This window comes from Glycine max, chromosome 3 (assembly GCF_000004515.6).
Source record: "Glycine max cultivar Williams 82 chromosome 3, Glycine_max_v4.0, whole genome shotgun sequence".
In the NCBI taxonomy this organism is placed as follows: Eukaryota; Viridiplantae; Streptophyta; class Magnoliopsida; order Fabales; family Fabaceae; genus Glycine; species Glycine max.
In genome coordinates, this window is record NC_016090.4 from 40998654 (window position 1) to 41025958 (window position 27305).

Consider the following 27305-nt stretch of genomic DNA (forward strand, 5'->3'; position numbering starts at 1 on the left):
GATACGATGCTTCATGAGCTTTGCCATAATGTCCATGATGATCATAATGCCAGCTTCTACAAGCTCTGGAATGAACTTAGAAAGGTTTGACTTGTTACTTTGATGCATGTTGTTATAATCTATGCAAAATGATCAGATTTCATGCCTTTTGTAACACTCTTTGCATTAGAGAAATACCTTCGTGATTTTTTAGAGGTTTATTTGTCATATTTCTTTTCTAGAGTATTTTTTTTTCTTTCGAATATTTGTCTGGTTTAGTCCTCAAAATTTTCTGTTTCTTGCTACACAGATATTTTCATCAATTTCATTGCCAGGGTTCCAGGTCTATGTAAGGGTCAGATTGTTATGAATTACGATTTACATATACCATACTGAAATTCACATATTGTCAGTATCTATTGTTTTTTTTTGAGTATTTTTATTAGCCAAGTTCCCAACAAAATAATAAAAGAAAGGAAATGAAATAGAAAGACATAACTTTTTCCAAGTAGTTTATCTCTAACTTCTGGTCATGCTGGAAATTGCTGGTTGCTAACAATACATACATTTACGTACGGAATCCTCTCTATGTAACATTCTCTTTTGAATAGTGAAATTTTCTCAATATTTGGAAATTGAATATGAGAGAGCAACTACATACGATGATGTATCATAATGTTAAATACATATGCAAAATAAATAATTAAGAAATATTGCACACTGTTCAAGTACTGGACATTTCACAATCTATGCTAAAACATTATGAAGTTTATTGATCTGTATGTATCTAAGTGAAAGAATATTTCTGAAAAGTATATGGTTGTATAAGGAAGTTGATAATTCTATATTGCTTGAAATGTATCTGTAAAAAAAATGTCAAGTTATAACATTATACGTATGTATGGTGTTGGGTATTGAATAAATTTCTTATTTACATAGCAAATCATCACCATAGACAAAAAAAAAAACATTTATCTGTAGTGATTGATGAACAAAATTGTGCCTTTCATGATAGCGAAATGTAAATCCAAAGCAGTTCGTAACCTTATTTAATTTATGATTAAACCAATCACTTCAAATTTAGTTTTAAAATATTATTAATCACAAAATTAAAATTATTTTTTATGCAAGGAACCATTTTATTTTTTATAAACAATTAATGTTCACTCTCTAGTCTCTTGCATAGTTGCATTTCAATCATGCACAATTTGTAAAGGCACACCAACATTTTAAAGTTTGTCAACATTATCACTTCTCCACCTTCCATAAACATTCATTAGTTGAGTGAGGATTTAAAATAAATAACTGAGTTAAATATCCTTGATGAAACTTTTACTTTCTAAAACATAAAAGTGAGAAGCAGTTCCATTAAAAAAAAAATGAGAAAGAAGCAAGCCATTATTAGTTGTTAGCAAAATAAATTATTTGTACTAGCACGCTTCCACTTTAATAAATTTTTTATCACGTAAACTATAGATACAAAATTTAAGCATGTAGTATCCATTACTGTTGAAAAGAACAATGTCATGCATTATGGAACATGTTGGGAGCAGTATTTTAGTCGGTAATGGTGGCAACTGTCAAGTGTCAGGTTTAAGTTAAGGGAATTTGTTTTCGTCCTAGAATTCCGATTTATGTTGTTGTTGGGTTGGGAGTTACTAGGATTAAGGAGTGAATAACCAACGACTTGCGGAATAGGTGGCCCCTATCTTAATGTAATGCATCCGTAGTTTCAACGTCGTCAATCCACAATCTTTAGTTGTTGCCAACCTCCTCTAGGGTTCCTCTGTTTCTTAACTTTCTTCACATCAATGGCAAAGAAGAGAACCGCACCTCAGAAGAAGACCCAGATGATGAATCCCATGCCAAAACATTCTCAACAGCCAAGAAGCTCACCTCCTAAACGCCGCACTGATTTCTCTTTCTTCACGCGCTCTCCCTCCTCCTTCTCCAACCCTACTTCTGGTACCTTTTTTTTTGCCTCTTCTAAATTCCTTCTTTCACGTTCAGTTTTAGTCTTTCTTGAATTTGTTCTGGCTATTATATTTAATTGTTCACTTTGTGGGTTTGTTGTTGCCAATTGATTTTGGTGATTGGTTTTTCTTGTGGGGATCTTTTTTTGAATTAATCATCAACTGTTGACTGCAAAGCTAGTGCCATTCGCGCAATTCCCCAATTGAGTTTTCATGTTTTCGTATAGTATGACAAGCAATTCTTAATGAAATCATTAAATTCCTTCTCCTCCTTCCTTGGTCTGGGAGTGTGATTTCTTGTATATGTCACGACTTTGTAGATGATGATGTACTTTTAAAAATTTGGTACGATGGTAGTTTGTTAGCAATGTGGTTGAGCTGTGAAATAACTATGTGCTTTGACGAGTTGCGTGTTCTGACAATGAAATGAAATCATTGTTTTGTTAGAATGCTAAATGGTTTGTGCATACTGAAATTATTTTAACTGTTTGATTTCAATCTTCCAGTTATGCATATTTGTGTTGGAGGATGTTGTTTGCATTGATAAATAATGAACACTTGTTGAATTTAGCTCCTTGGTTTTATCTTTTGTCATTTACAAAGTCCATATCCGAAGTCACATTCATCAACCTTTTAAGGTTGACTGCCTCCATTGAACTAATGTTTCTGATAGGCCTTGTCAAAGTTTTAAAGGAATTAATTTTGTTCGTTATATAATATGACTTTGTTGGAGCTAATTTTATACACTTGGTACTCAAAATCTTTGTTGTTGATGTTGCCAAGCATGGAGGTTTGGCCAGTAGTCTGTTCTCCTTCTTCAAACATCTTAGTATGTGTAACATGTGATTCAAATTGAATTATTCATTCTGTTAGGATTTAAACTCAGTGTCTGTCTTTCTCCTTCATAAGCAAACTTTGATTGAATTTTGTTGAAACAGATGGCTGATCTTTCATCTGACCCATTCTTCCATGCAGGTTCCTCACCAGATTCATCTTCTGGTGAAGTGAGGTTGTCCAATGTTGCTTCAAGCTGTTTGCAGGGGAGGAGAATGGCAATGAAACAATTTTCTGAAGATATGCTGGTTCGATGCAGCTTTTACCAAGAGGGTAGACCGGTATGTTCATCTGAGTCTTTTGATACTCCAGTTGTGGAAGTTGATTCAGCTGTTCAAGATGAAAGTCTCAACCTTGGTGGACATAGGTTTGTTTTGTGCAAGCGTGCTAGTACAAATAAGTGAAGTTTGGAACCTTTCAGCTTTTTTTGTTTTTTAGTAGACTGAAACTTTTAAGTTTCTTATTTCTTTATAGGGATGCTTGCAATGAAAAAATTAATATTTCCAAGATGTCAGAATCTACCCCTCTTGAATCATCTGTCAGTGATAGCAGTTCTCTTGCTGTAACTCCTGGAAGTGTTGTATGGGCGAGGACAGATTCTCAAGTGTGGTGGCCTGCTGAGGTATTTACATATCCTGCAATATTTGTTGTTTTCTGTCCCTATCTATGTACTGGTTCATGAGTCAATATGACATATGATTAGACAAAAAGAATCCATAGTTACAAAGGCCATCCTCTCTTCCAGACGTCCTTGAAGAATCTCTTGATTTTACATGCAGTTCACTTACCACCTAAGTTCTTCAGTGGAAAATACACAGGCTGATCTCGTAACATGTCCTTGTCTTGCAAATTGGAGAATTTGCTTTCAATATTAAAATGAATTTTGATATAATCAATAGAATAAGTTATATATCAGTTTAAGCCTCATGGTCTTTTTCTTTTTCCCTTTTTGATAATTGATGTACAATAATGCAAATATAATTGTTGCTGATATAAATACAGGAGATATCATCTTTATTATCTTAGCTGCAAACCATGGTAAACTTCCCTCTTATATCTCTGTTTACCCATTCTACCATGTTCCTTTCTTTTGCTTTGGAGATTTGTGAGACAATGTTCTCTCATGGAAACTAAGTTAAGATTAATGTTGATAAGTGAACACTTAGGATCGTCTTGAAAACAGGTATAAAAAGGAAGAAATTTGACCCTAACCGCGACCTGTCGGTGGAATCAAAGTTATCGAAAGGAGCGTGATCCTGATCCTGACTGCGACCTGCTGATAAAACCAAGGAAAAGCTCTCACAATAGAGAAAGTCTCAAATTTCATTAATCTTCCAAATTTTTCCAACGAAGTGTTTAAGGAGTCTATTTATACTCATACTAATAACCCTAATTTAGGTCCAAGACCCAATAACTAATCTAATAATTTAAAGACTTTAAAATAACAATAAAAGGTCGTGGCTGCTCATTACAAGTTGGAAGATAGGCCCGACATGCTGTGCTTAATTATTATCTAATTAGCCCAATATTAATAGTCCATCAAAATTGATCAACTCAGTTCATGGATGCTTCTTGTCTTGTAAATTGGGCTTCCCAAAGTGATTCTTCAAGTTGACCTCGATTAGGTGCAACCCTTAATTCACATTGGTCTTTTTTCTCTTGGATTTTTAGAATCAGACCTTGCAAAACTTGCTTTATTCTTTTAGTCTTGGACCTTGTCATAGGACCTCCAATCCGATGTAAATGATCATTAGACAGACTGGTTGCACCTCCATCAAATGTTTTGAATCCATTCTTGTTCATTGGAAAATTTTAATCCTTCAATTATTGAAAATTGAACTTTTTGTGCATATTCATATATCTTATACAATATGCCGCTTGATTTGTCAAAACTTTTCTCATGTTGTTAAACTACATTAAAGATGAGGAAAATCAATTACTTGAATGCTTTTGTTGTTTACATGATTGAAACTATTGGTGCAAATCTGTCATAATTTTGATGTTAGATGTTGAATCCAACCTTCTAAACATACTAGTTAGTAAAATGGGTTAGTTTATGACTTTGGTGTGAAGTTTATTTCTATGTGTCACTATTTTATTTTGAATTTCATAACCCATTTATGTATATTAAGAAAATAAACTTTTCAGATCATGGAAGAAACATCTGTGCTATCCAACCCTGGCAATGATGGACATGTTTTAGTGCAGTTTTATGGAAATCTTCCCAGGTATTGTAGAATATATTTTCCAGATGGAAGTTTCTTGGATTTGCCTGACCTGTCTACTTATTGTACTGAATATTTCTTTGTTCCTTAACAGTGCCTGGATTGATCCAATGACAGATATTTCAACTTTTGAGGATGTGAGTTTAATTAATCCTTTTCATGTAATATTCTTTTGCACATATAAGTTCATGGTATTTAGAACCTTAGAAGTCAAGCCACTATCTTGTATTTACATCTTGATAACATTTAACATCCAAAGCCATGCTAGAAGAGGAGGCAGATAGAATGCCTCATCCTCAACCTCAAAATGAAGAAAGAAAAGGGTGGAGAAATGCTTACTAATTGTACATTTTCTAATATGTTTCCCTGCAGCACGTCTCACAATTTTTGTAGTAAACTATTATATTGTCTCTGCTGTTGTAAATCCTTCTATTCTACATTTTTTTTTAAATTTTATGAATTTTCCTTTTCTTTTCTGTTGAGAGGTGGGTTGTTGAAGAATTAGGATGTTTTTTTACTCATTTCTCTTAAGCAGGACATAAATTTCAACAACTGTGAAGGAGATAGTTCTATTCTATGATTGTTTGCTTAATTACATCTGTGCATGATTTTTATTGCAGTCTTTTGAAGACAGGAGCAACAACCCTTCAGAAGATTTTCAAAAGGCTTTAAAGCAGGTATGTTTAATCTAAAAGAAAACTTTGGTATGCTCCAATAAATTTTACAATTTTCAGCCAAGAGAATCTGTATTATATCTCATTTATTCCTCCTCCCCCTTTCCAGGCAAGCTTTTTTTATTTGTCTTTTTATTTTATTGATACTAGGCCTTACAGAGGAAGGCACAACTTAGTTCTTGCCAAAAGTTGACTCCTGATAGGTCTGCTCACTATGATCTGCAAGAACGTTCATCTGGTACCATCTTTATTTCTACTTTAAATTATGTTGTGTTATGTGTATGGTGAAGTGGGTTGTTACAAAAAGGGTCATGATGGAGGATGACGCAAAATAGAATAATAAAAGGTTTTAAATGGAGTTGACACCTCTGTCATATGATCCTTGTTGTGACAAATGGTTATTTCACAGGAGACTTTGCAGTTTTTCGAAGGCTTATTGGCCATCATCATTCAACTCCATTGGTTGATTTTTGCGTAATAGTTTGAAGATTTAGTTCACAAGTAACTGTCAGCTAGGTTATGAAATGGGCAATATAATTCAATCTCCCCGAAACCTTTGGCTTCCTTTGTTGTGTGAGTTGACTTTTCAAGAATTGCTCAAACTTTGCAAGGATCCACTTCAATTTCCTTTTGGTGGACTACAAACCCCAAAAACTTGCCAAATTCACATCAATAGTGCATTTAGCTAGTTCAGTCTCAATTTAAACTTCGTCAAACGCTTCAACGATTTCTGCATGCGAGTTACATGATCTTCTTCATTTCTTGACTTTGCAATCGTCTAGGTTAGCTTCAATCTCCTTTTGCTTCATATCATGGAACAAGGTCGCTATTTCCTTTTGATATGTTGCGCCAACATTTTTATCCTAAGCGGCATGACCTTCTAGCAAGGTGATGAATGTGTTTTTAACCTTATCATTTGAAGGCAATCCTTGCACAATGGATCCAAGGTCTTCCCTGAAGGCAACTATAAGTTGGTGTGCATTTGGAATGCTACCTCAAAGGTAATAGGGTAAATCTGGATTGATAAACTTATCTTTGAAATCACTTCTCCACGTGACCCATCAAAAGCTCTGACTACCATAGTGCTTGGCTTCATGTCTGATCCATCATATCACAGTTTTGCAAGTGGTGCTTTTGGCATCACTTTCAACAAGGAACTATTGTCAACTTTAACTCTTGCCAAAATATGGTTCATGCATTTCACTGAGACGTGCAGGGCTTTATTATGCCCTGCTTCTTCCCCTAGTATCTCATCATTAGTAAAGGTAGGGTAATTATTGGTAGTGATGTTACCAATGATACCTTCAAATTTTTCCATGGACATGTTATGGATGACGTGGGCCTTAATATCTTCTTGTGCAGTTCTGAATTAATCATCAGTGAAAGTGATATTTTAGCTCAGATTTGGGTTAGTTGGTTGATCATTGTGTACTCACTCTATTTTAGAAGCTTTAGAAACTCAGGTTTTTTTATCAGAAACTGGCCTCTTCTGTTCCTCCTTCCCTTTTACTGTATACATAATAATGAGTTCCTGATTAGTCATTTATTTTCCTCTCTTTGTCCTTCACCCCTTCCTTTGACTATTTGCCTCTTAGCCCGTTAGGATTGTAGATCTGATCACTCCAAGTCACTGCACAATCCAAACGATATTCATAACACCACTCGAGCTTCTAAAATTGATGCCCTTTGACTGGTTCTCGTTAGAATTGTTGACACAAACTTAAGCATAGAAGAAAGACATCAAAATGGCCACAATCATGAAAAAAATGAGCGCCACAAGCTGATAAAGCTTTTACATGATACTAGTGATGTCTGAGTAAATCAAATAATATTTTACAAAGTCTTTAATGGAGTCACCATTGAGAGTCCCAACGGAGGTAGATACTCCACTGAATAAATAGGAAATCTTATTGTTACTTTTATATTTTGCGACGTCCTCCATTGTGGCATGGGTCAAAATAGGAAATCTTATTGAGTCCAATGGCTGCATAAGCACATTTAATAAATAGGAAGAACCAGTTTTATATTAGTGAAATTACTACTATTTTAACTAACAATAACATGCTCCATGTGTTGATTGAATTGTTTAATGCTGTTACACTCAATTTTTGTAAAAGTAGAAATAGTAGACCCAAAAATGTTTCAACTCATTTACAATATGATTAGTCAGTTTTATGTTGCGAATAATTTTAGCAAACAAAGGGTTTTGGGACACTTTAATTCTTATGTGCATTGTTTGTTATCCACACATCATTTCACCTGTCCATGTATGTTTTTATGTGCTTGTCCGCCTCAATTACAAAACTTTGAGACTCTCGCCACTAAAGCAGACACACATAACATACCATATACTGGATACTTCATAGTTCATATGATCTTCTGACCTGACTATTAATGTCCATTTGAAGATTATAACTATCTATTGATTGATAATTTTCTCCTTTTGCCTTCCTAATATGAATTTATGGTTTGAACAGATAAATGCACTTCAACTAGCACAAGCAAAACAATTGATGATGTTCAAGAGAGACGGAGAGGGAAAAGGGAACGTAAACCGAAAGTTCACTTTGATGTAAGTTTCTAATTTAAAGCTCGCGGCATGATCACTATTACAACTTGTTTGTTACAGGCTTAAGCGAATAAATCATCTTTCAGGAGGTAACATATCCAATGAAATCAGAAACAAAGGTTCGTCGGTTGAAGATAATGCGGTACCTCGGCCTTGCACCTCCAGTTGGTTCTCCCTTTTGAGTTTTGACCATGATCACAAGTAATGCATATTTCAAATGTTTGCAGCCTAACAGCTGTAGTTGACCCTCCCTTTTTTAACCATAATAATCATGAAATATGGATATTTTAAAAAAATGCTTCTATTTCTTGCCATTAGCTATGTAAAATTTTCTAGGATTATATAGTCTCATAGTATTACATTACTATCTGTAAAAACCATATAAGAATTTCACGGAATATCAGATTAGTTCTCTAATAAAAGTTCAATTTAGCACATATATAGTTTGGATTTTTTTTATGGTCGTATTTCCACTTTTTCTGTATAACATCCTATAACTTACTTAAATATTGGGTCGTTTGTTCACTTTTTTTGGGGGTCAAATTAAGGCAAAAGAACTAAACAAATTCGGAGTGAGAGCTAAACTTATTGCAGCTGTTCAGTCTTGTTTTATGACCTATCATCAGGCAATATTTGCCAATCCTTAATGATCATATCCAATGTACATTAATTATTGAACCACCAATTCGAAATATATGTCCAAAAACTAAATTCAAAAGGTATTATGGGTTGTAATTGGAATATTCTGATTTGGAAGCATCCGTTTTGAGAGGTTTATCATGGTACCATGCTTGAAATGCAGTTTATATCTTTGATAGAAATTTTGTTGATGATATTAAAAAAGTGAACTTGTCAGGGAAACATTATCTATCGATGATGAAGCCAACGTGATACCCAACCACTTAGATCTGTATTATTGGTGATTCACAGCAGTCAGTGTGGCAAATGATTTGCCTAATATCCAGTCTCATATGTGCGTCTTATTCAATTTGGCAGAAACTTACAATAAAAGTTTCTGATACTAACATGATGAAAAAAAATCAAATGATAATCTGGAAATTGAATCAGCCAAAAGAATGAAATGAATAAGTAAAAGACGAAAGGGAACATGAAATACTGTTTGTGAAGAAAACCGAGACATTCATTCCACACAAGATAAAAGGCCATCACATCACTTTAGACAGAAGAAGCAAATTCAAAATTTCATTATTATACAATGATATGTTAATCACATTATTTAATTATTTTGACATTTTATGTACTGATAAACTTATTGAATAACGTTATTATATAAAAAAAAAAAACTTACTGAATAACGTGATATTAATTATATCATTAGCTAACAATATAATAATTTTTTATTCATCAAAAATAATCTCTACAAGATGTGTTTTCAAATACATTTTGTTTGACTTTTTTGTTTCCTAAGCTATGTGCCTACCTTGTGTTGTGGTCTTACTGTGCCAGTAAAGGATTCCCCAGCAGGAAAAGATAATTTTGAAATCACGAAGAACACTTGTAGAGATAAAATATCACTACTCCCTCTACATGTCCATACATCCTACTCCCTCTGTCAAGTAAGGACGGATGTTTAAGATTTTTTACACAGATTAAAAAATAAGTATTTCAAAATAATTAATATATATTAAGAAATAATTTTACTAAAATATCCATATTTTTTTAATCCCAATAAATATATCATTAATTTTTTTAAGACAACATCATTTATTATAAGATAAAATTGAAATAGATATTTGAATATATTATTAAAAAGTGATAAATAAATTTGAAACTTTTTTCAAAAGTTAAAATTATAGTCATTTTGAGATAAAGGGAGTACAAACATCAGTGTTAATACAAGACAAATTTTTAAGTGTACAAGATGGAGGTGTTCGTGGGATTAGGTGATGTAGTTAATCTATTCGTGATTTATTTAAATTCAATACATTAAATGCTTGGTTAAATTTTAATTAGGTTAAGCAATTACTTTTAATATTTGAAAGTGAAATTTATTATCACTTGAGGTCCTTGAAAGTATTGAAATAATTGTTTGACAAGAAAAGTATTTTAATTTTAAAAAGTTGTTGAAAGGACAATTTGTCTGCCACTTTTTTTCTGCCATATCATTTATTTTAAAATCAAATAAATAGTACTGCATTTGTTTTTATTATTTTAAAATTTTAATTTGCCTATACATTAGAATAGATCAATAATTAATATATTATTAGTTGAATAATATATATATTAATATTTAAATTTTTTACACTATTATATGATTATAAATGCCGTAAGCAAAAAAATATTGATTTTAAGTGGTTTAGAGGGAAAAAGTGTATATTAACTTTTACTTACTTTTTTAATTCACACTATTTTTTCTAGTTTGAGTATTTATGAATGAAAGAAAATATAATTAAGAGATAACACTTTATTAAAAATGATTAGCTAATTTTTTTAGTAAATATTATTTATGATCAAAATTATTATGAATGAAAAAAAGTAATTAAGAATTAACACTTTATTCAATTCAGTCCTGTAACCTAGATAAAAAAACGTGAAAAACTTTTTTTTAGAGTAAAAAAAAAAGTAAAAACCTAAAAACTAGTACATGTAGCTTTTCACCAAACTCAGGAACAAATGTAAATTTCCTGTGAAGCAAGAGTGCAACACAAAATCAAACATGGTATTGGTGAAAGCTTCATCACACTTATAATACAGTAATAAAAAAATTATTAATCTTTACCATAATTATCTTTTTTTTTTACAAATTTACCATAATTCTCTTAGAAAGTACTATATTATAAATAATTTATAATTATTAACACTACAAAGGGGTAGAATGGTAGGGGATAAATTTTTTCATATCTGATAATCATGATTCTCATTCTTAAGAATAAATAAAATTTGTTTGATTAATTATTGAAAATATTTAGATAAATTTTCATTTTTCCTTCTGTTTAAATCTAAGGCCTTGAGAATTTAGTTGTTTGCTTTCTTGATGAGGCAGGCTTTTGACGCACCATGGCCCATAATTCAGGCAAATGCTATATACTTCTGGAGCAGCATGCTCTCTCTATCTGACAATCAGTATATTTTAGCTGTTTATCATTCACAGGTATTTCCAGGATGTGCTCGCAATTTTTGGGTGTTTCAGCTAAAACTGAAGTTTCACCATATTTGTTTGTATCTTCTTTTAGGTCTTTGATATGCTGGTGGGAAAATTGAGTCCATCACCTGATGCTGTCGTTAGAGCAACAAGTTCTGCTGCTCTGGGCTTGTTGCTGAAATCCTCCCATTTATGTCATGTGAAAGTCACCTGATATTGGTAAATCCCGTTGACGTTCGTGTACAGTGTTTGTGTTAGCAATGGCCTCTTCTGTACTTTATCCATTTTTTTTGTTGTAAAGCTTGAAATAGACCATTTTTCTTTGTAATGTACATTTATGTTATGATCGTGTAAATTATTGTATATTAGTTACACTTGAAACTCTACATCACAGAGATTTATGTACATTTCATTATTTGTTTTAATATTTTATATTAAAAATTAATAGATAACCAAGTTATTTTAAATATTTGGTGCTCTTCTGCTTCCCTATCTCTTGCTCTGCTTATATATATATATATATATATATATATATATATATATATATATATATATATATATATATATATATATATATATATATATAAACAACAATATAGTAAACTTCATCAGGATTTATTTGAGCCGCTTGTATGTGAAAATATTTCCAATGTTTTAGGTGTTGTGCTAATTTCTGTAAGAAATTAACGATGTAAGGTGTTCAGAAACAGTCTTTTTGTAATGAATATGACACCCTTGCTTCATTAAATTAGTGTAAAAAAAATGTAGCCGTCTTTTGCAAGGTATCAGGGAGGGAAATTTTATATTCCCATAAAGTTATGAATAATACTGCATAAGTTACTGCTTACTGATAATTGTTATCCATATTTTTGCACTTAAATTATATAATAATTATCTCATTTCTATTATTTAATTTTTTGTTTGATCCAAAAATATAGAAATTTAGGTTTTTTTGATTTTTAGCTTAAAAAAGTTGAAGTTAGGGAATTTTATAATGTTTAGCTTTATTTTGTAGACGTTGGGTAGAACAACAATGGACTGAAATATGTGTGAAGAATTGGAGCAGCCCGTTGTCGGTGTGTGCTTAGCGTGAGAAGCTCAACTTAAAGAAACACGTGTAAAACTGGTGATTTTTCAAATCAGTTGTACTGTGTATGTGTGTTCAATGCATACATGTAAGCTTAACGCAATGTCACTTAAGTCAACTGTATAAGCACAAACACTGTAGCGTTCTTGTCGTGCGGTTAAAAGAGGTCTTGTTCATTGGACAAAGAGAGATATCCTAGGATATTTTTCCTAGAGACAATAGTCACTTTGAAAGCTCTTTTCTTTTCTTATTTTGGGTCTAGTGACTAATTTACTCATTATTATTGGGGGTTTGAATACCAAAAATTTCTGTAATGTAATGTTTTCTATTATTCATTTAATATTATTTTAGTATTATCACTTCCTTTCTATGTTTATTATTTTATTCATGATTTGATCACTCATATATATTTGTGTTGTGTGTTAATAATTGGAAAATATTTTTACACTAAAAATTTAAAAGAACTTTTAAATAATTCATATTTAAGGATAGGATGGTGTTTTTAAATAATCTTGTTTATACATCTTTTATCATTAAAGAAGTTATTTGGTTTAACTTTCCAAAAAATTGAGTGAAATGAGACTTAGATTCTTTCACATGAAAGATTATGACAATAATAAATTAATTGGTGAAGGTAATAATTGAAATAACTTTAAATAATGAAAAAATTTTAACACATAAAAGTAATATATATAAAGGTAATTAATTGGTAAAGGTAATAAATTAATGTTGTTCCAAGTAGGGTAAGGAAAAGACCATCTAACGAGTTGTTTGGTATTGTCGTACATGAATTAGATGGATCATGGAACGAACAGTCACGAAAGGTTGTTCCGAAAAGGACAGCGTCCTAAGAGCAACTTAAACCAATGTTATTAGTCTTCCCACCCCTAACTTTTTCAAAAACCAAAATAAGATGCTTACACTCGTGTCCAGGGAAAGAAAATTCCAAGAATCTAAAGGAATGAATGAGGTATGAAAGTTAATTGATATGAAATGAGATAAAATATTCAAATAAAAGTAGAATATAAAAATATGAGACTTTTACCAATTTTTAAAACTTTCGTCTTAAATGCACTCAAGTATAATCAAACCAAATATTACCTAATATCCATACACGAATTTTGGAGTGATACCTGTTCAAGAAATTTTTGTAATATATATTTTTATTTTCTTATTTACAATATTCAATTTTATAATTTTTATTATATATATTATTTTTAATTCCTTAGTGCACTCGTCAGTATTCTTATCTATAAGCAACAAGAACGTTTTACGTGTTGTAGAAGTCCATATATGAATTTTAAAGAATCAAAAAGTGTTTTTTTATATAAAAAATGTAGCATTTAGTCTTACAAATATTTCAATAATTTTCTAATAAAAAGCTTCCATTTATTGATTTACTATCTAATGCCTTTAAAATACTCATTTGCAAGACTCAATTTTTTAGGCTTGTTTGTTATGAACTCAAATCCAACCAATGTTGGCAGGTTTAAAAGAATGAAACTAAATCAAATCAGAAAAATTGTGAGAAGAACTAAATTTACCAAATAATATTTTTTAGAGAACTCAACAAATCAAACCATGTTGGATTGAATTATTTATATTTAATCTTTGCGAATCCTTTTTTTTTTTTTTAATTTATATGTGATTTCATATTTTAGTTTGCCTTATTCTAATTAAGTTTATTTATATTTAGTTTTTATAGTTTCTAAATTGTTAAAATTAATGGGAATGTAACAATGATGTGACATCATATTAATTTGTACATATTAACAGAAAAATGTATAAAACATTTAAATAATAATGATGAAGATTAAGAAAACAATTAAACCTGTATTTTTTTAATCTGTGTCTTTTGTTAATCAAATAAAAAATATGCTAACGAATATTTTAAAAATTGAGGAAAAAAAGACTATATTCAAAAGTTGAACAATTATGAAATACAACAAACAAAAGTGTTATATAATACATCACATTAATCCACTAGGATCGATATAATGATCAAGGATTGAGGTAGTATACATAAATTATACATTTTAATTTTAGTGCGATTATTATACACTGAAATGGCACACATCACATTCTTTAGCTTGTATATACTTGATGATACTAAAAAAATAGTGAATTTGTAAGATGGAATTTGGGGAATAATTCTTTTAAACGTTTTTCCAATATTTTAATATTCTTAAAATATAATAATTTTGTGGCCAGAAATTCCGTGTATTAATTGAAGTGGTGCAAAAAGCTCAGAACTTGTCACGTATAGTTTGGTTGGGATCTTATTTATTCGGAGAATGTTGTCCCTGTCTTTTTTTTTTTTTTTTTACAAGAGTGGTCCCTGTCTTAAACCTTAATAAATAATAATAATTTTTTATAACGTGTTTAGAAATTAGGTATTTACGTCGTCACTCATGGTGAGATAAACTTAAATTCTTCTGTAACTATTATTTGATTGGAACACAATCCCTTTCATCTAAATTTGTGTGATCACAAATAAAAACAGATATTCTAGAAAAAGTACAATACTCATAATATATTTTTTTCGTTATGACTCCATTACGAGCTGAGGCCCACATAAAAAAGCAACAACTGACAGCACAATTATCTTTTACATTGGTGGGTAAGAGTGTGAATCAAGTGGAGTTATTTTAGGATGTGTACATCTTAATTAAATGTTTTTTAAAATTTTGTATCATATATAATAATTATATCAAAATTACTTTTAGTAAAAGATAATTATGTTCTTAGACCAAAAAGCATAGAACTCTATCTTCACATGGCTTCTCTTTTCCTTTTTGTTTGAGTCTCCGCAGAGAAATCTGTGATAAAAAAAAGCCTGTTACACCATCCACGGGATAGTACTAGTCCCATTCGTGCACCGCAAGCACGTACTACAAATAATCCCACGCTGATTGCGTATGCTCTTACATCATCAGCACCTAACAATAAGTTCCACAGTCCCCAAACAATGCCACACTTTATACTCTTATAAGATGGAACAATCAAGCACACTCCAAAGAGTAACACCAAACCACACATAAAAAAACATAGTGAGATATTACTAGTTTACTACCCATGCAATGTAATTTTGTTTATGTGTGTATGTATTTATATTATACTCCTCAATATATATATATATATATATATATATATATATATATAATTTTTATTTATTATATCATAAATAAATGTAATTATAAATATTAATTGTGCCATTGATATGTTAGTTAATTTTTATATAAATTTTATAATTTAAAAAATGAAATAACGTACGTACAAAAATAAAAAGGGATGAAACATGAAAACATGAATTTCATTTCTATGTAATACATCAGTGGAAAGGGATGAAAAACTCTAAGGATGACTAAATCTAGAATCAAGAAATAATCTCATAGTAACTTTAAAGTTTGAGAGGATATTTAGAAATTTTATTGGAGAGTGAAATGTTCTAATTATATTTTTAACAACAGAGTTAAAAAGGGATATTAAAGACATGTTTTTATTAAAAAAAATAGAATTTATAAAATAAATAATGTAGAAATTAGAAATGAGAAATAATTTTACAACTTTAATTTGTATAATATTTTTTATAACGTGTATGTTTAGCAATGAGAAATTAGAAAAAAGTACATCACATTTTCATTATACTTTTTTTGTCTAGTACAGACCTAAGGTTTTTTTTTCTTTCTATCCCTTTTTTTATGAAAAATATTATAAAAGAAAAGTTATATAAATTAAAGATAGCTAGAGTATTTCATCTTAGGTTTATGGAGGCGAAGAGGCGCCACAGATAACAAGAGGCACTAAGCTAACCACATGCAAGAAGAACTGCCAGTCCAGATTTTCTTGGCACTTCTCTTTCTCTCTTTGCGTCTCGGCAGAGAAATTTGTGATGTAAAAACTTCTTAAGTCGACCACACGATGCTATTGGCATCCCATCAGCACAATCACGTACTTACTCACTTCACTTAATCCAATTCTCATTGCATATGCTCTTACGTCATCATCACAAATATAGGTGTCTAAAAATTAGTTCTATAAAAAATCAAATTAAACTGGTTAAAAATTGTTTAAACCGGTTTAATTTTATATTCAAACAATCAAATTAGTTTAAAAATCCGTTTAAAATCAAATTGATTTTGAATTAAATTAATTTTTAATTAATTTTAAACTGATTATAAGAATCAAATCAATTTTAAATTAGTTTTCGAACTATTTTATTCAAATAAAAAAATATTTAAGTTAAAACCAATTCAATCAACCAATCGATTTTGTGGAAACAATTTGATTAATCGAATTGATTTTATAAAACAATACAATCCTTTTTTCTTGAATTATTTTGAAAAAAAATCGATTCAATTTATATTCGATTACAATCTATTTCAATCAGGACCAGTTTTTTTAGAAACTCCTACTCACAAACTGTGTCACTCTTTATAAAAATAGGAACAGCAATCAAGCACACAATGCAAAGAGCAACAACGTGACTTACTACATCTAATTTCATTTGCCTCTTTTAGTAGCCATGGTTTTCCAAACAAACAATAATCCTCACTTTATCTTGTTTCCCTTAATGGCTCAAGGCCATATCATCCCCATGATGGACATAGCAAGACTATTGGCTCACCGTGGTGTGATTGTTACAATATTCACCACCCCAAAAAATGCATCACGTTTTAATTCTGTTCTTTCTCGTGCTATTTCATCAGGCCTCCAAATCCGCCTAGTACAACTCCACTTTCCATCCAAAGAAGCAGGACTACCTGAAGGGTGCGAGAATTTCGACATGGTAACATCAATCGATATGGTGTACAAAATGTTCAATGTCATCAACATGCTCCATAAGCAAGCAGAGGAGTTTTTTGAAGCACTAACACCCAAACCAAGTTGCATAATCTCTGACTTTTGCATTCCTTGGACTGCTCAAGTAGCTCAAAAGCATTGTATTCCAAGGATTTCGTTCCACGGATTTGCTTGCTTCTGCCTCCATTGCATGCTCATGGTACACACTTCAAATGTTTGTGAAAGTACGGCTTCAGAATCCGAGTACTTCACCATCCCCGGCATACCTGACCAAATTCAAGTTACCAAAGAGCAGATACCTATGATGATCTCAAATTCAGATGAAGAAATGAAGCACTTTAGGGAGCAGATGCGTGATGCTGACATAAAGTCATATGGGGTAATCATAAATACTTTTGAAGAGTTGGAGAAGGCGTATGTGAGGGATTACAAGAAGGTGAGAAATGATAAGGTGTGGTGCATTGGTCCTGTTTCATTATGTAACCAAGATAATTTGGATAAGGTTCAAAGAGGCAACCATGCCTCAATTAATGAGCACCATTGCTTGAAATGGCTAGATTTGCAGCCACCAAAGTCTGCGGTTTATGTTTGTTTTGGAAGCTTGTGCAATTTGATTCCTTCACAACTTGTGGAGCTGGCCTTGGCCTTGGAAGATACTAAGAAACCATTTGTATGGGTCATTAGGGAGGGAAATAAGTTCCAAGAGTTGGAAAAAAAATGGATCAGTGAAGAAGGGTTTGAGGAAAGGACCAAAGGGAGAGGCCTTATAATTCGAGGTTGGGCTCCACAAGTGCTAATATTATCACACCCTTCCATTGGAGGATTCTTAACACACTGTGGTTGGAATTCAACACTTGAAGGGATAAGTGCTGGCGTGCCAATGATTACGTGGCCTCTATTTGCTGATCAATTTTTGAATGAGAAGCTCGTCACTCAAGTGTTGAAGATTGGTGTGAGTGTTGGGATGGAGGTTCCCATGAAGTTTGGAGAGGAAGAGAAGACAGGGGTGTTGGTTAAGAAGGAAGATATTAAGAGGGCAATATGCATTGTGATGGACGATGATGGAGAAGAAAGCAAAGACAGAAGAGAAAGGGCAACCAAACTCAGTGAGATAGCAAAGCGAGCAGTTGAAAAAGAAGGCTCTTCTCATCTTGACATGACTTTGCTTATTCAAGACATCATGCAACAATCAAGTAGCAAGGAGGAAGTAAGGACGAGCCTTAAAGAGTCGCAATTTTCTTGTAACGCTTGATTTTTTCAAGGCTTAAATCTAATTTCAGTCTTTTTTATTTTTTTAAATTCTTAATTTTAGTTCCTCTATTTTAAAATAGACATTTAGTGTCCATATTTTAAAAATCTATAATTTTAGTTTTCTTATTTTAAAATAGAGCCATTTAGTATTTCAGTTTTATAAAATTCACAATTTTAGTTCTTCTATCAAATTCAGAAAGCATTTATTGGTAAAAAATTAATATGATGTGACTTAAATTTAATGGCATGACATGAAATTATTTGTTTGATCTAGGTTATATATAGTCAGTATTAATCTCTTAACCATCACACTTTTGGTATGACAGAATTATCAATATAGCGAATTTTACAAAAATTAGGAACTAAATATTTCTCTTTTAAAATAAGAGGATTGAAATTAGGGATTTTTTTTTATGTATGAAGTATGACAGAATTATGGAATTAGGGATGAAGTATGACATATTTAATCTTTCTCTTTTATGTATGAGATTAGGGTTCTCTTTTAAAAGTATGATAGAATTATTAATATTGCGAAATTATGGATATTAAAAATTAGTAAATTATTTTATTTTTTATGTATGAAGTGTTTGATTTGTTTTAACTATATATTTTTACATGCTCATTTTATTTATGTTATTTTTATACATATTATATACATTTTATTAGGGTGTTAGTAACACATTTTTTAATATTTATCTTAACACAACTTTGTAATTAGTTAAAATTTATTGGAAATTTCAAAATCTTGATAAAGAGACATTAAATATAATGTGAGACCTATGCTTTTTATAATTCTAAAGGAATTTTAATCAATAAGAGAAATAGTGTTCAAAAGAGTGTGTTGTTAGTATTTTTTTTTTTATATATACCAACAAGATTGGATCTAACCGAAGCGTGATGAGTCCTAATTTGAGAATATTTAGTGTTTGATCATACCTCAAATTTGATTGTTTTTGAAGGAGAATACATCTGGACAAAAATACATATTTTTTATGGTTAAAAAGATGAGAAAAAAATAAATTTGAATTTCTTTTTATCGTAAAAAATATAAGTGTGAGGATAACCCAAAAAAATGAGTGGGACATGGAATGATTTCTTTTGTGAATCATAATAATTTTAATTATTTTATTCGAAATATACTTCTTTGCGAAGTGACTTAATTTCGAAATATCCTGGAATGATAACCGAGGACATCTAACGAGAATGGGAAATAAAAGGGAGAAGATGAGGCAGTATATATATATATTCTCAGTTTCATTATATTGTATGTTAGCTGCACAAGCTGTTCCTAATTCTTCATTAAAATGTAGGGTATATTTATCAATGTACTGTTTTTTTTTTAACTAATTATATTCATAATCACAGGCATGAAGCTGTTTTGTAGTGGCATAGTTATTTTTTTAGGGTTTTTAAAATTGTGAGAAAGAATATATATATATATATATATATATATATATATATATATATATAAAATCATCTCTCTCTTACATCGTTTATTTGCAGAGGATTTAATGCAGAATATAGTTGCTATAAAGAGTGTACTAGCTAGATATGCATTGAGATGGTGTCCCAAGCTTAAGATTATTTTTAATATCTTTGTTGCTTAAGGTGTGTTTGTTTCATGGATATTTTTTTTAGTTCCAAGGAATATTTTTTTCTTGAAAATATAACATTAAAATGTTATTCTTAGGTATTATTAAAAATATATTTGGTTAATTATTAAAATTGGTTGAGATTATTTTTTATATTTTAAAGAATGATTAAAACACATGTTTTAGTTGAGTTATTTTTTCCTAGGAATATATATCATAATTACCAAAATATTCTTATTAAAAAAACTCTCAAAATACCCCTTGTTTTCTCCCCATGTGTTGGACGATTACAATAATTGAGAGAGAAGTAAGAATTGTCTATTAAAAAGGAGCATTGAAGAAAAATGTAAAATTATCGTAAAATGTTGAAATAAAATTGATAGTAAGTCAAATTGTGGGAAAGCTAATTCAGCAGAAAAGAAATTTGCAGGATTAAAAAAAAGTTAAGCACAGATCATGAATAATCAATGAGAGAGTAGTAATATATAATGGTTAGTAAGAAAGTATATATCAAATTTTACTCATAAAAAAGTATTCTTGTCTCATGAAAATAATTTTTTCGTCTCCTTTGTCGAAACTAAATATTGATATATATTATATAGAATGTGGGATTATATCTTTTTAAAAATAAAATATACACAAGATAATTTTTTTAAGATCTCATAACAAATGTGAGATAATTTGTTCGATCTTATATTTCTGAGAATAATTAAATAGTCAAACGTGTCCTACGAATAAATTGGTGGGTATACAAGTGCAAGAGAGTATTAGAGAGAGTTATTCATCCAATATCTCTTTTTTTAAAAAAAAAAAATTGAAACTCAATGACCATCCAATATCTCTTTTCTTTTAAAAAAAAAACAAAGCAAAACATGAAGTTATTAATTTTAAAAATTTTCAATAATAAGCTCTTAAATTGTTAAATCCTGAGGTTGTTAACTTTAAGAAACGATACACAATTAATAGTGAATACGTAAGATGGGCAGATTGTTTTGCCTTTAGAAAAAAAAAACATGTCTGGGCAGATACATCGCAAAGAAAGTTGAAATTCCGTTGATTAATAAGGGGGTCACCAAAAACAAACGAAAGGGTGCAAAAGGCTTAAAACTTTCCACGTTCGGGATCTTTGTCGGGAGAATATTATTGTCCTTGCCTTGATTAATCTTAATAAATAATAACGCATATTTTAGGTTAACTTTTTTATTCCCTAAACAAAAGGTTAATTTTTTTTATAGCATTTTTATAATGTGTTTAGCCGCAATCACAAATTGTAGAAAATGTACAGCATTACATTTTGAAAATACTTTTTGCATCTTTTATGTCTCTATTCCATATCTCATTTTTTTTTCTTATCTAACTTCTATATCCTTTTCTTGTTATTATATATAAAAGCTATCATAACAAATTATATAAAAGTAACGTATTCCTATTTTCTTCTTAGTTTTATGGAGGTAAAGACGCCAGAGATACCTAGAAGCTGACCACATAAACCAATTGGTAGAGCACGAATACCTTTTATTTTTGTTTGTCGATCGGAACATATATAGAACTGAACCTTTTATCGTGACTTCTAGCTCTTAACCTTTGTGCTTGCGTCTCAGCAGAGAAATCTGTGATTCAAAAAGCCTCTTACATCGTCCACAAGATTTCCATCCAATCATCCGTGCACTACAAGCACGTGCAGACGTGCTTATTTAAAATAATCCAACTTTTATTGCATACGCTCTTACATCATCAACAACTAAGATGTTCGAGAACCCCATAAACTACGTCACTATTTATTATTATAAAGAGAGACAATCAACCAGATGCAAAGAGCAACCCAAAGCCACTCGAGAAAAGCAGCATAGTGAGATACTACGTATACTACGTAGTACTACACATTTCATTTGCCTCTTGTAGTAGCCATGGTTTTCCAAACAAACATTAATCCTCACTTCGTATTGTTTCCTCTCATGGCTCAAGGCCACATGATCCCCATGATGGACATTGCAAGACTATTGGCACGGCGTGGTGTGATTGTTTCCATATTCACCACCCCAAAAAATGCATCACGATTCAATTCTGTTCTTTCTCGTGATGTTTCATCAGGCCTCCCAATCCGGCTAGTACAACTCCATTTTCCATCCAAAGAAGCAGGACTACCTGAAGGGTGTGAGAATTTGGACATGGTAGCTTCAAACGATTTGTACAAAATATTCCACGCCATCAAGCTGCTCCATAAGCCAGCAGAGGAGTTCTTTGAAGCACTAACACCCAAACCAAGTTGCATAATCTCGGACTTTTGCATTCCTTGGACTGCTCAAGTAGCTGAAAAGCATCATATTCCAAGGATTTCATTCCACGGTTTTTCTTGCTTCTGCCTCCATTGCCTGTACCAGATACACACATCAAAGGTTTGTGAAAGCATCACTTCAGAATCCGAGTACTTCACTATTCCTGGCATACCTGACAAAATTCAAGTTACCAAAGAGCAGCTACCTGCAGGACTCTCTAATGAATTGAAGGACTTTGGAGAGCAGGTGATTGATGCTGACATAAAGTCATATGGGGTAATCATAAATACTTTTGAAGAGTTGGAGAAGGCATATGTGAGGGAATACAAGAAGGTGAGAAACGATAAGGTGTGGTGCATTGGTCCTGTTTCATTATGTAACAAAGATGGCTTGGATAAGGCTCAAAGAGGCAACCGGGCCTCAATTAATGAGCATCATTGCTTGAAGTGGTTAGATTTGCAGCAACCCAAGTCTGTGGTTTATGTTTGTTTTGGAAGCCTGTGCAATTTGATTCCTTCACAACTTGTGGAGCTGGCCTTGGCCATAGAAGATAGTAAAAAACCATTTGTATGGGTCATTAGGGAGGGAAGTAAGTACCAAGAGTTGGAAAAATGGATCAGTGAAGAAGGGTTTGAGGAAAGGACCAAAGGGAGAGGCCTTATAATTCGAGGTTGGGCTCCACAGGTACTAATATTATCGCACCCTGCCATTGGAGGATTCTTAACACATTGTGGTTGGAATTCAACACTTGAAGGGATAAGTGTTGGAGTGCCAATGGTTACCTGGCCTCTATTTGCTGATCAATTTTTAAATGAAAAGCTCGTTACTCAAGTGTTGAAGATTGGTGTGAGTGTTGGGGCAGAAGTTCCAATGAATTGGGGAGAGGAAGAGAAAACTGGTGTGTTGGTGAAGAAGAAGAACATTGAGAGGGCAATATGCATGGTGATGGACAATGATGAAGAAGAAAGCAAAGAGAGAAGAGAAAGGGCAACCAAACTCTGTGAGATGGCAAAGAAAGCGGTTGAAAAAGGGGGGTCTTCCCATCTTGACATGACTTTGCTTATACAAGACATCATGCAACAATCAAGTAGCAAGGAGGATGTAAAGTGTTGACGCCTAAGAGTCGCAATTTATATGTAGCGCTTGATGTTTTTAATGGTTAAATTTTTAAAAGTTTACTAAATTTTTTTCTTCTTCTTATGTAACTATCTTTCCTGGGTAATGTAATGAAAATGGGTACATGTCTTTTTCATGACAAGTATAGTGTATGGAATTTATTTTTTATGCATTTCACAAAACCATGAATGAAATTGATGGCTATATATGGTATTACAGCAAAATATAGAAGTTGTTTTGCTCTCCCATTTTTCTCTCCTCTGTTTGTGGTTTCTATTTTTCACGGTTCTGCTACTATTGTTGTATGTTCTAAACTTCTAATAGTGATGTCTACAGTGGTGTTCTAATAGATTATGTATCTGGAAAAATTGAGAGGAGAGTTAAACTTTGGTGAGAGATCAAATGGCTTTAAGGAGTAACGTTATCATCTTTATTGTTCTTCGAATTTTGAAGAAAAGTATCACATATAGACCGTAAAAAATAAGATCGTTTTTTTAAAGTTTTTTGGCTTATGGTAGTATGTTGATCAAGATAAACAAGTTTCACTATTGAGAGTTAATACTACAATAACTCAAATCAAGCTACATGAAGAGGAGACTATAAAGAAGGATAAATATTTTTTCATTTGTGCATTCAGCTTTGACAGAGGATAAATTTACAAGCATTACTCATATGGAAACAACATATAAGTCATAGTCAATCATTAATGTTACAATTGAACCTTAGTTATTTATTGATCATTAGCTAATGGTTAGTATAACACACCACTCTTTCTAGGTTAATTTTAGTTAATCATCAATGTTATAGTTATATTTTATTAAGCTTTGGTTAATCAATAGTGTTACACTCCTTACTTCTTCATGAATTATCAATGTTACAATTGGACCTAATTAAGCATAGCTCAATCATTAGTGTTTGGAGTAGGTTTCATTATGTCTTGGATATTCATTAATTTTATAATGGGGGACTTATTGAGCTTAATCAAACATCAATATAATACTTCATATTGTATTTATAAAGCTAAATTCTTATTCTTACTTATTATTTCTAATATATTTAAATATTTATTATATTTTCATATTTTAAGTTTATTTTGCACCAAAAAATATTATAATTTTTTTATTATTGAAAATTTTAATTATATAAACTGTGTATTATATTATCAATATTGATATTTTTAATTTTATATTATAGGATAAAATATGATTTTAGCCCTATAAAATATTTATTGAGTCATTATACTTATGTGAATAGTAATTAATGACAAAATATATAGAATTGTAAATAGAAACAACAGACAATAAACATACCGCAATGTTATTGTGAGAATCTCGATATGATACCTTCATATAGCACAGGCACAAGTTTCTTCAAAGCAACAAGTCTTCTACAACAACCAGCGGAAAAACTCTTTGAAGAGTTAACACCACTAGCAAGCTGCATAGTCTCTGAGTGTTTGCCATATGCAACCCAAATCGTAAAAAAAATCAACGTTCTAAGGGTTTCTTTTGTTGGAGTAATTTACTTCTGTCTTTTGTGTATGCATAATATAACCACTCATACTGTTAGGGAGAGCATAACATCTGAGTCAGAGTGCTTTGTTCTGCCTGGTATCCCTGACAAAATTGAGATTACCATAGCACAGGCTGGACAACCCATGAACGAAAGCTGGAAAAGATTAATGAAGAATTTGGGGAAGCTGAAATGTCTAGTAACGGGGTAATCATGAATTGGCCCTGTGTCTCTAATTAACAAGGATCATTTGGATAAGGCTCAAAGAGGTAAGGCCTCAATTGGTGTGTCCCAACACTTAGAATGGCTTGATTGTCAGAAGTCAGGGACTGTAATCTATGCATGTCTTGGAAGCCTTTGCAATTTAACAACACCCTAGTTGATAGAGCTTGGTTTGGCCTTGGAAGCATCGGAAAGACCCTTCATTTGGGTTATTAGGGAAGGAGGTAATTCAGAAGAATTGGATAAACTAGTTAACGAATTGAGAAGTGTTATAATTGTGTGACAAGTAGTAAAGTAATCGGAAATCCGAGTGTTTGTATTTAATTGATGCAAACTTAATTATAAAGCAATGAAAGGAAAATAATAGATAAGAGATAAGATAAATATTTAAAGATAAAAATAAAAGATAAAAAGATAAAATATTTGAATTAAAAGATAATAAAGATAAAAGAAGATAGAAGATAAAGAAAGATAAGATAAGATGAAATTTAAAGTAGAGAAGATAAAATGAAAAAATAACAGAAAATTAAACAACAACTTTAATATTAAGGGACTATTCATAATAAGATAATATTGGGTGTTAGTAGACCAAAACTACTTATGATATCATGTTTTCTAATTTCTTGTTTTCACCCATATCTGCTAAAATATCTTATCTTTAATTTTCCATACGAAAGGTCTAATTTATTTATAACCAACTGCATTAAGACAAGAGATGCACAATTACGTGGACAAAATAAATATATTAAGATAGTCTTTCCCAATTCTTTAGAAAATAACCATTTTTCAATGTACTATTCTCTAAATAAACAATATATGAAAACAAAATAACATTAATTAGATAATAGACAAAAGATTACATCATGGCTATGAAAGACTTTACACTTTAAGGGGTTGATATAGATGAAAGAAAGTGATAGATAACTAATACAAAAAAATGGGTAAATGGTTAAGGAAAGAGGGGTTTTCGCTAAAGGAGAGACTCGGACTTTAGATTTCTGCACTAGTTCTGAGAGTTGATATGTCTTTCCTTTTTAGCTTGACTCTCTTTTTATAGGCGTGGACTTGGGTTTGATGCAAAAAATCTTCCTTATTTATATTTTTAATATTTTTTTGATTTTTTTTATTTTAATTTTTCTTTTTCATATCTATAAATCATAAATAAGAAAATATTAATTTATATTATTTAAGTAAAAACTAAATGCTAAATAAATATTTTTAAAAATATTTTCAATATATTTTTATTATAAAAAATAACTCATATTTAATCGTTATCAAAAGTAACAGAAGTGGATTAAGGAATATGGATTTGAGGAAAGGACCAATGCTAGAAGCCTTCTCATTCGGGGTTGGGCTCCTCATATTAATATTATCTCACCCTGCTATTGGAGGGTTCATAACACAGTGGTTGGAACTCTACCTTAGAAGCAATTTGTGCTGGGGTGCCAATGCTTACAAGGCCACTTTTTGCGGATCAGTTTTTGAATGAAATTCTAGTCGTGCATGTACTAAAAGTTGGAGTGGAAATTCCGCTTACATGGGATAAGAAAGTGGAAATTGGTGTGCAATTGAAGAAGGAAGATGCTGAAAGGGCAATAGTAAAGTTGATGTATGAGACAAGTGAAAGTGAAGAAAGAAGAAAAAGGGTGAAAGAACTTGCTGAGATGGCTAAAAGAGCGGTAGAGAAAGCGGGTTCATCTCATTCTAATATGACCTTGCTTATCGAGGAAATCATGCAAAAAACCAAGAGAGATGTGTGATAATCTCATTTATTGCCAGAAACCAATTTGAAGTAGAAGGCCAAACTTTGTAATTTTTCACTTAATTATTATTATCTATCTTTTAAATGCTGTTCGGTGTCCATGACCTCTTTCAAATTTGCGAATTATCAATCTTTTCTTTTCCCGAGAGCCGAATTATCTCTCTTTGGAATGGTGTACCATGACCTCTTCCAAAATTTATTTATAACTAAACTCAATTATTCAAACTCTGTTTTTTGTTTTTACTGTATGCCCATTCACCAGGCCTGCATCAATATATCTCTTTTGAAAGGATAAAAGGGAGAGTGTGTTCTGTTGTATTCCTTTGT

At 31.4% G+C, this 27305-nt stretch overlaps 4 protein-coding genes and 1 pseudogene across 4 annotated transcripts; all 5 read left to right on the plus strand.

Moving 5' to 3' along the window:
* Positions 1-1447: 1447 nt before the first annotated feature.
* LOC100801494 (uncharacterized) lies at positions 1448-8693 on the plus strand. The gene is made up of 9 exons (XM_003521373.5): positions 1448-1944; positions 2928-3153; positions 3261-3408; positions 4935-5014; positions 5106-5148; positions 5632-5688; positions 5836-5923; positions 8163-8257; positions 8341-8693. Exons 1-9 carry the CDS (start codon positions 1791-1793, stop codon positions 8434-8436), a joined length of 987 nt encoding a protein of 328 aa, XP_003521421.1. The 5' UTR covers positions 1448-1790; the 3' UTR covers positions 8437-8693.
* Positions 8694-11236: 2543 nt separating this feature from the next.
* On the plus strand, positions 11237-11741 carry LOC106798336 (protein SHOOT GRAVITROPISM 6). Its single transcript, XM_014774309.2, has 2 exons — positions 11237-11366; positions 11449-11741. Exons 1-2 carry the CDS (start codon positions 11250-11252, stop codon positions 11569-11571), a joined length of 240 nt encoding a protein of 79 aa, XP_014629795.1. The 5' UTR covers positions 11237-11249; the 3' UTR covers positions 11572-11741.
* Positions 11742-16837: 5096 nt separating this feature from the next.
* LOC100778817 (UDP-glycosyltransferase 73C6) lies at positions 16838-18529 on the plus strand. The gene has a single exon (XM_003520618.5). It carries the CDS (start codon positions 16970-16972, stop codon positions 18497-18499), a length of 1530 nt encoding a protein of 509 aa, XP_003520666.1. The 5' UTR covers positions 16838-16969; the 3' UTR covers positions 18500-18529.
* Positions 18530-21817: 3288 nt separating this feature from the next.
* Positions 21818-23713, plus strand: LOC100802029 (UDP-glycosyltransferase 73C1). Its single transcript, XM_003521374.5, has one exon. It carries the CDS (start codon positions 21998-22000, stop codon positions 23477-23479), a length of 1482 nt encoding a protein of 493 aa, XP_003521422.1. The 5' UTR covers positions 21818-21997; the 3' UTR covers positions 23480-23713.
* Positions 23680-27009, plus strand: LOC100779343 (anthocyanidin 3-O-glucosyltransferase 4-like; annotated as a pseudogene).
* Positions 27010-27305: the final 296 nt, after the last annotated feature.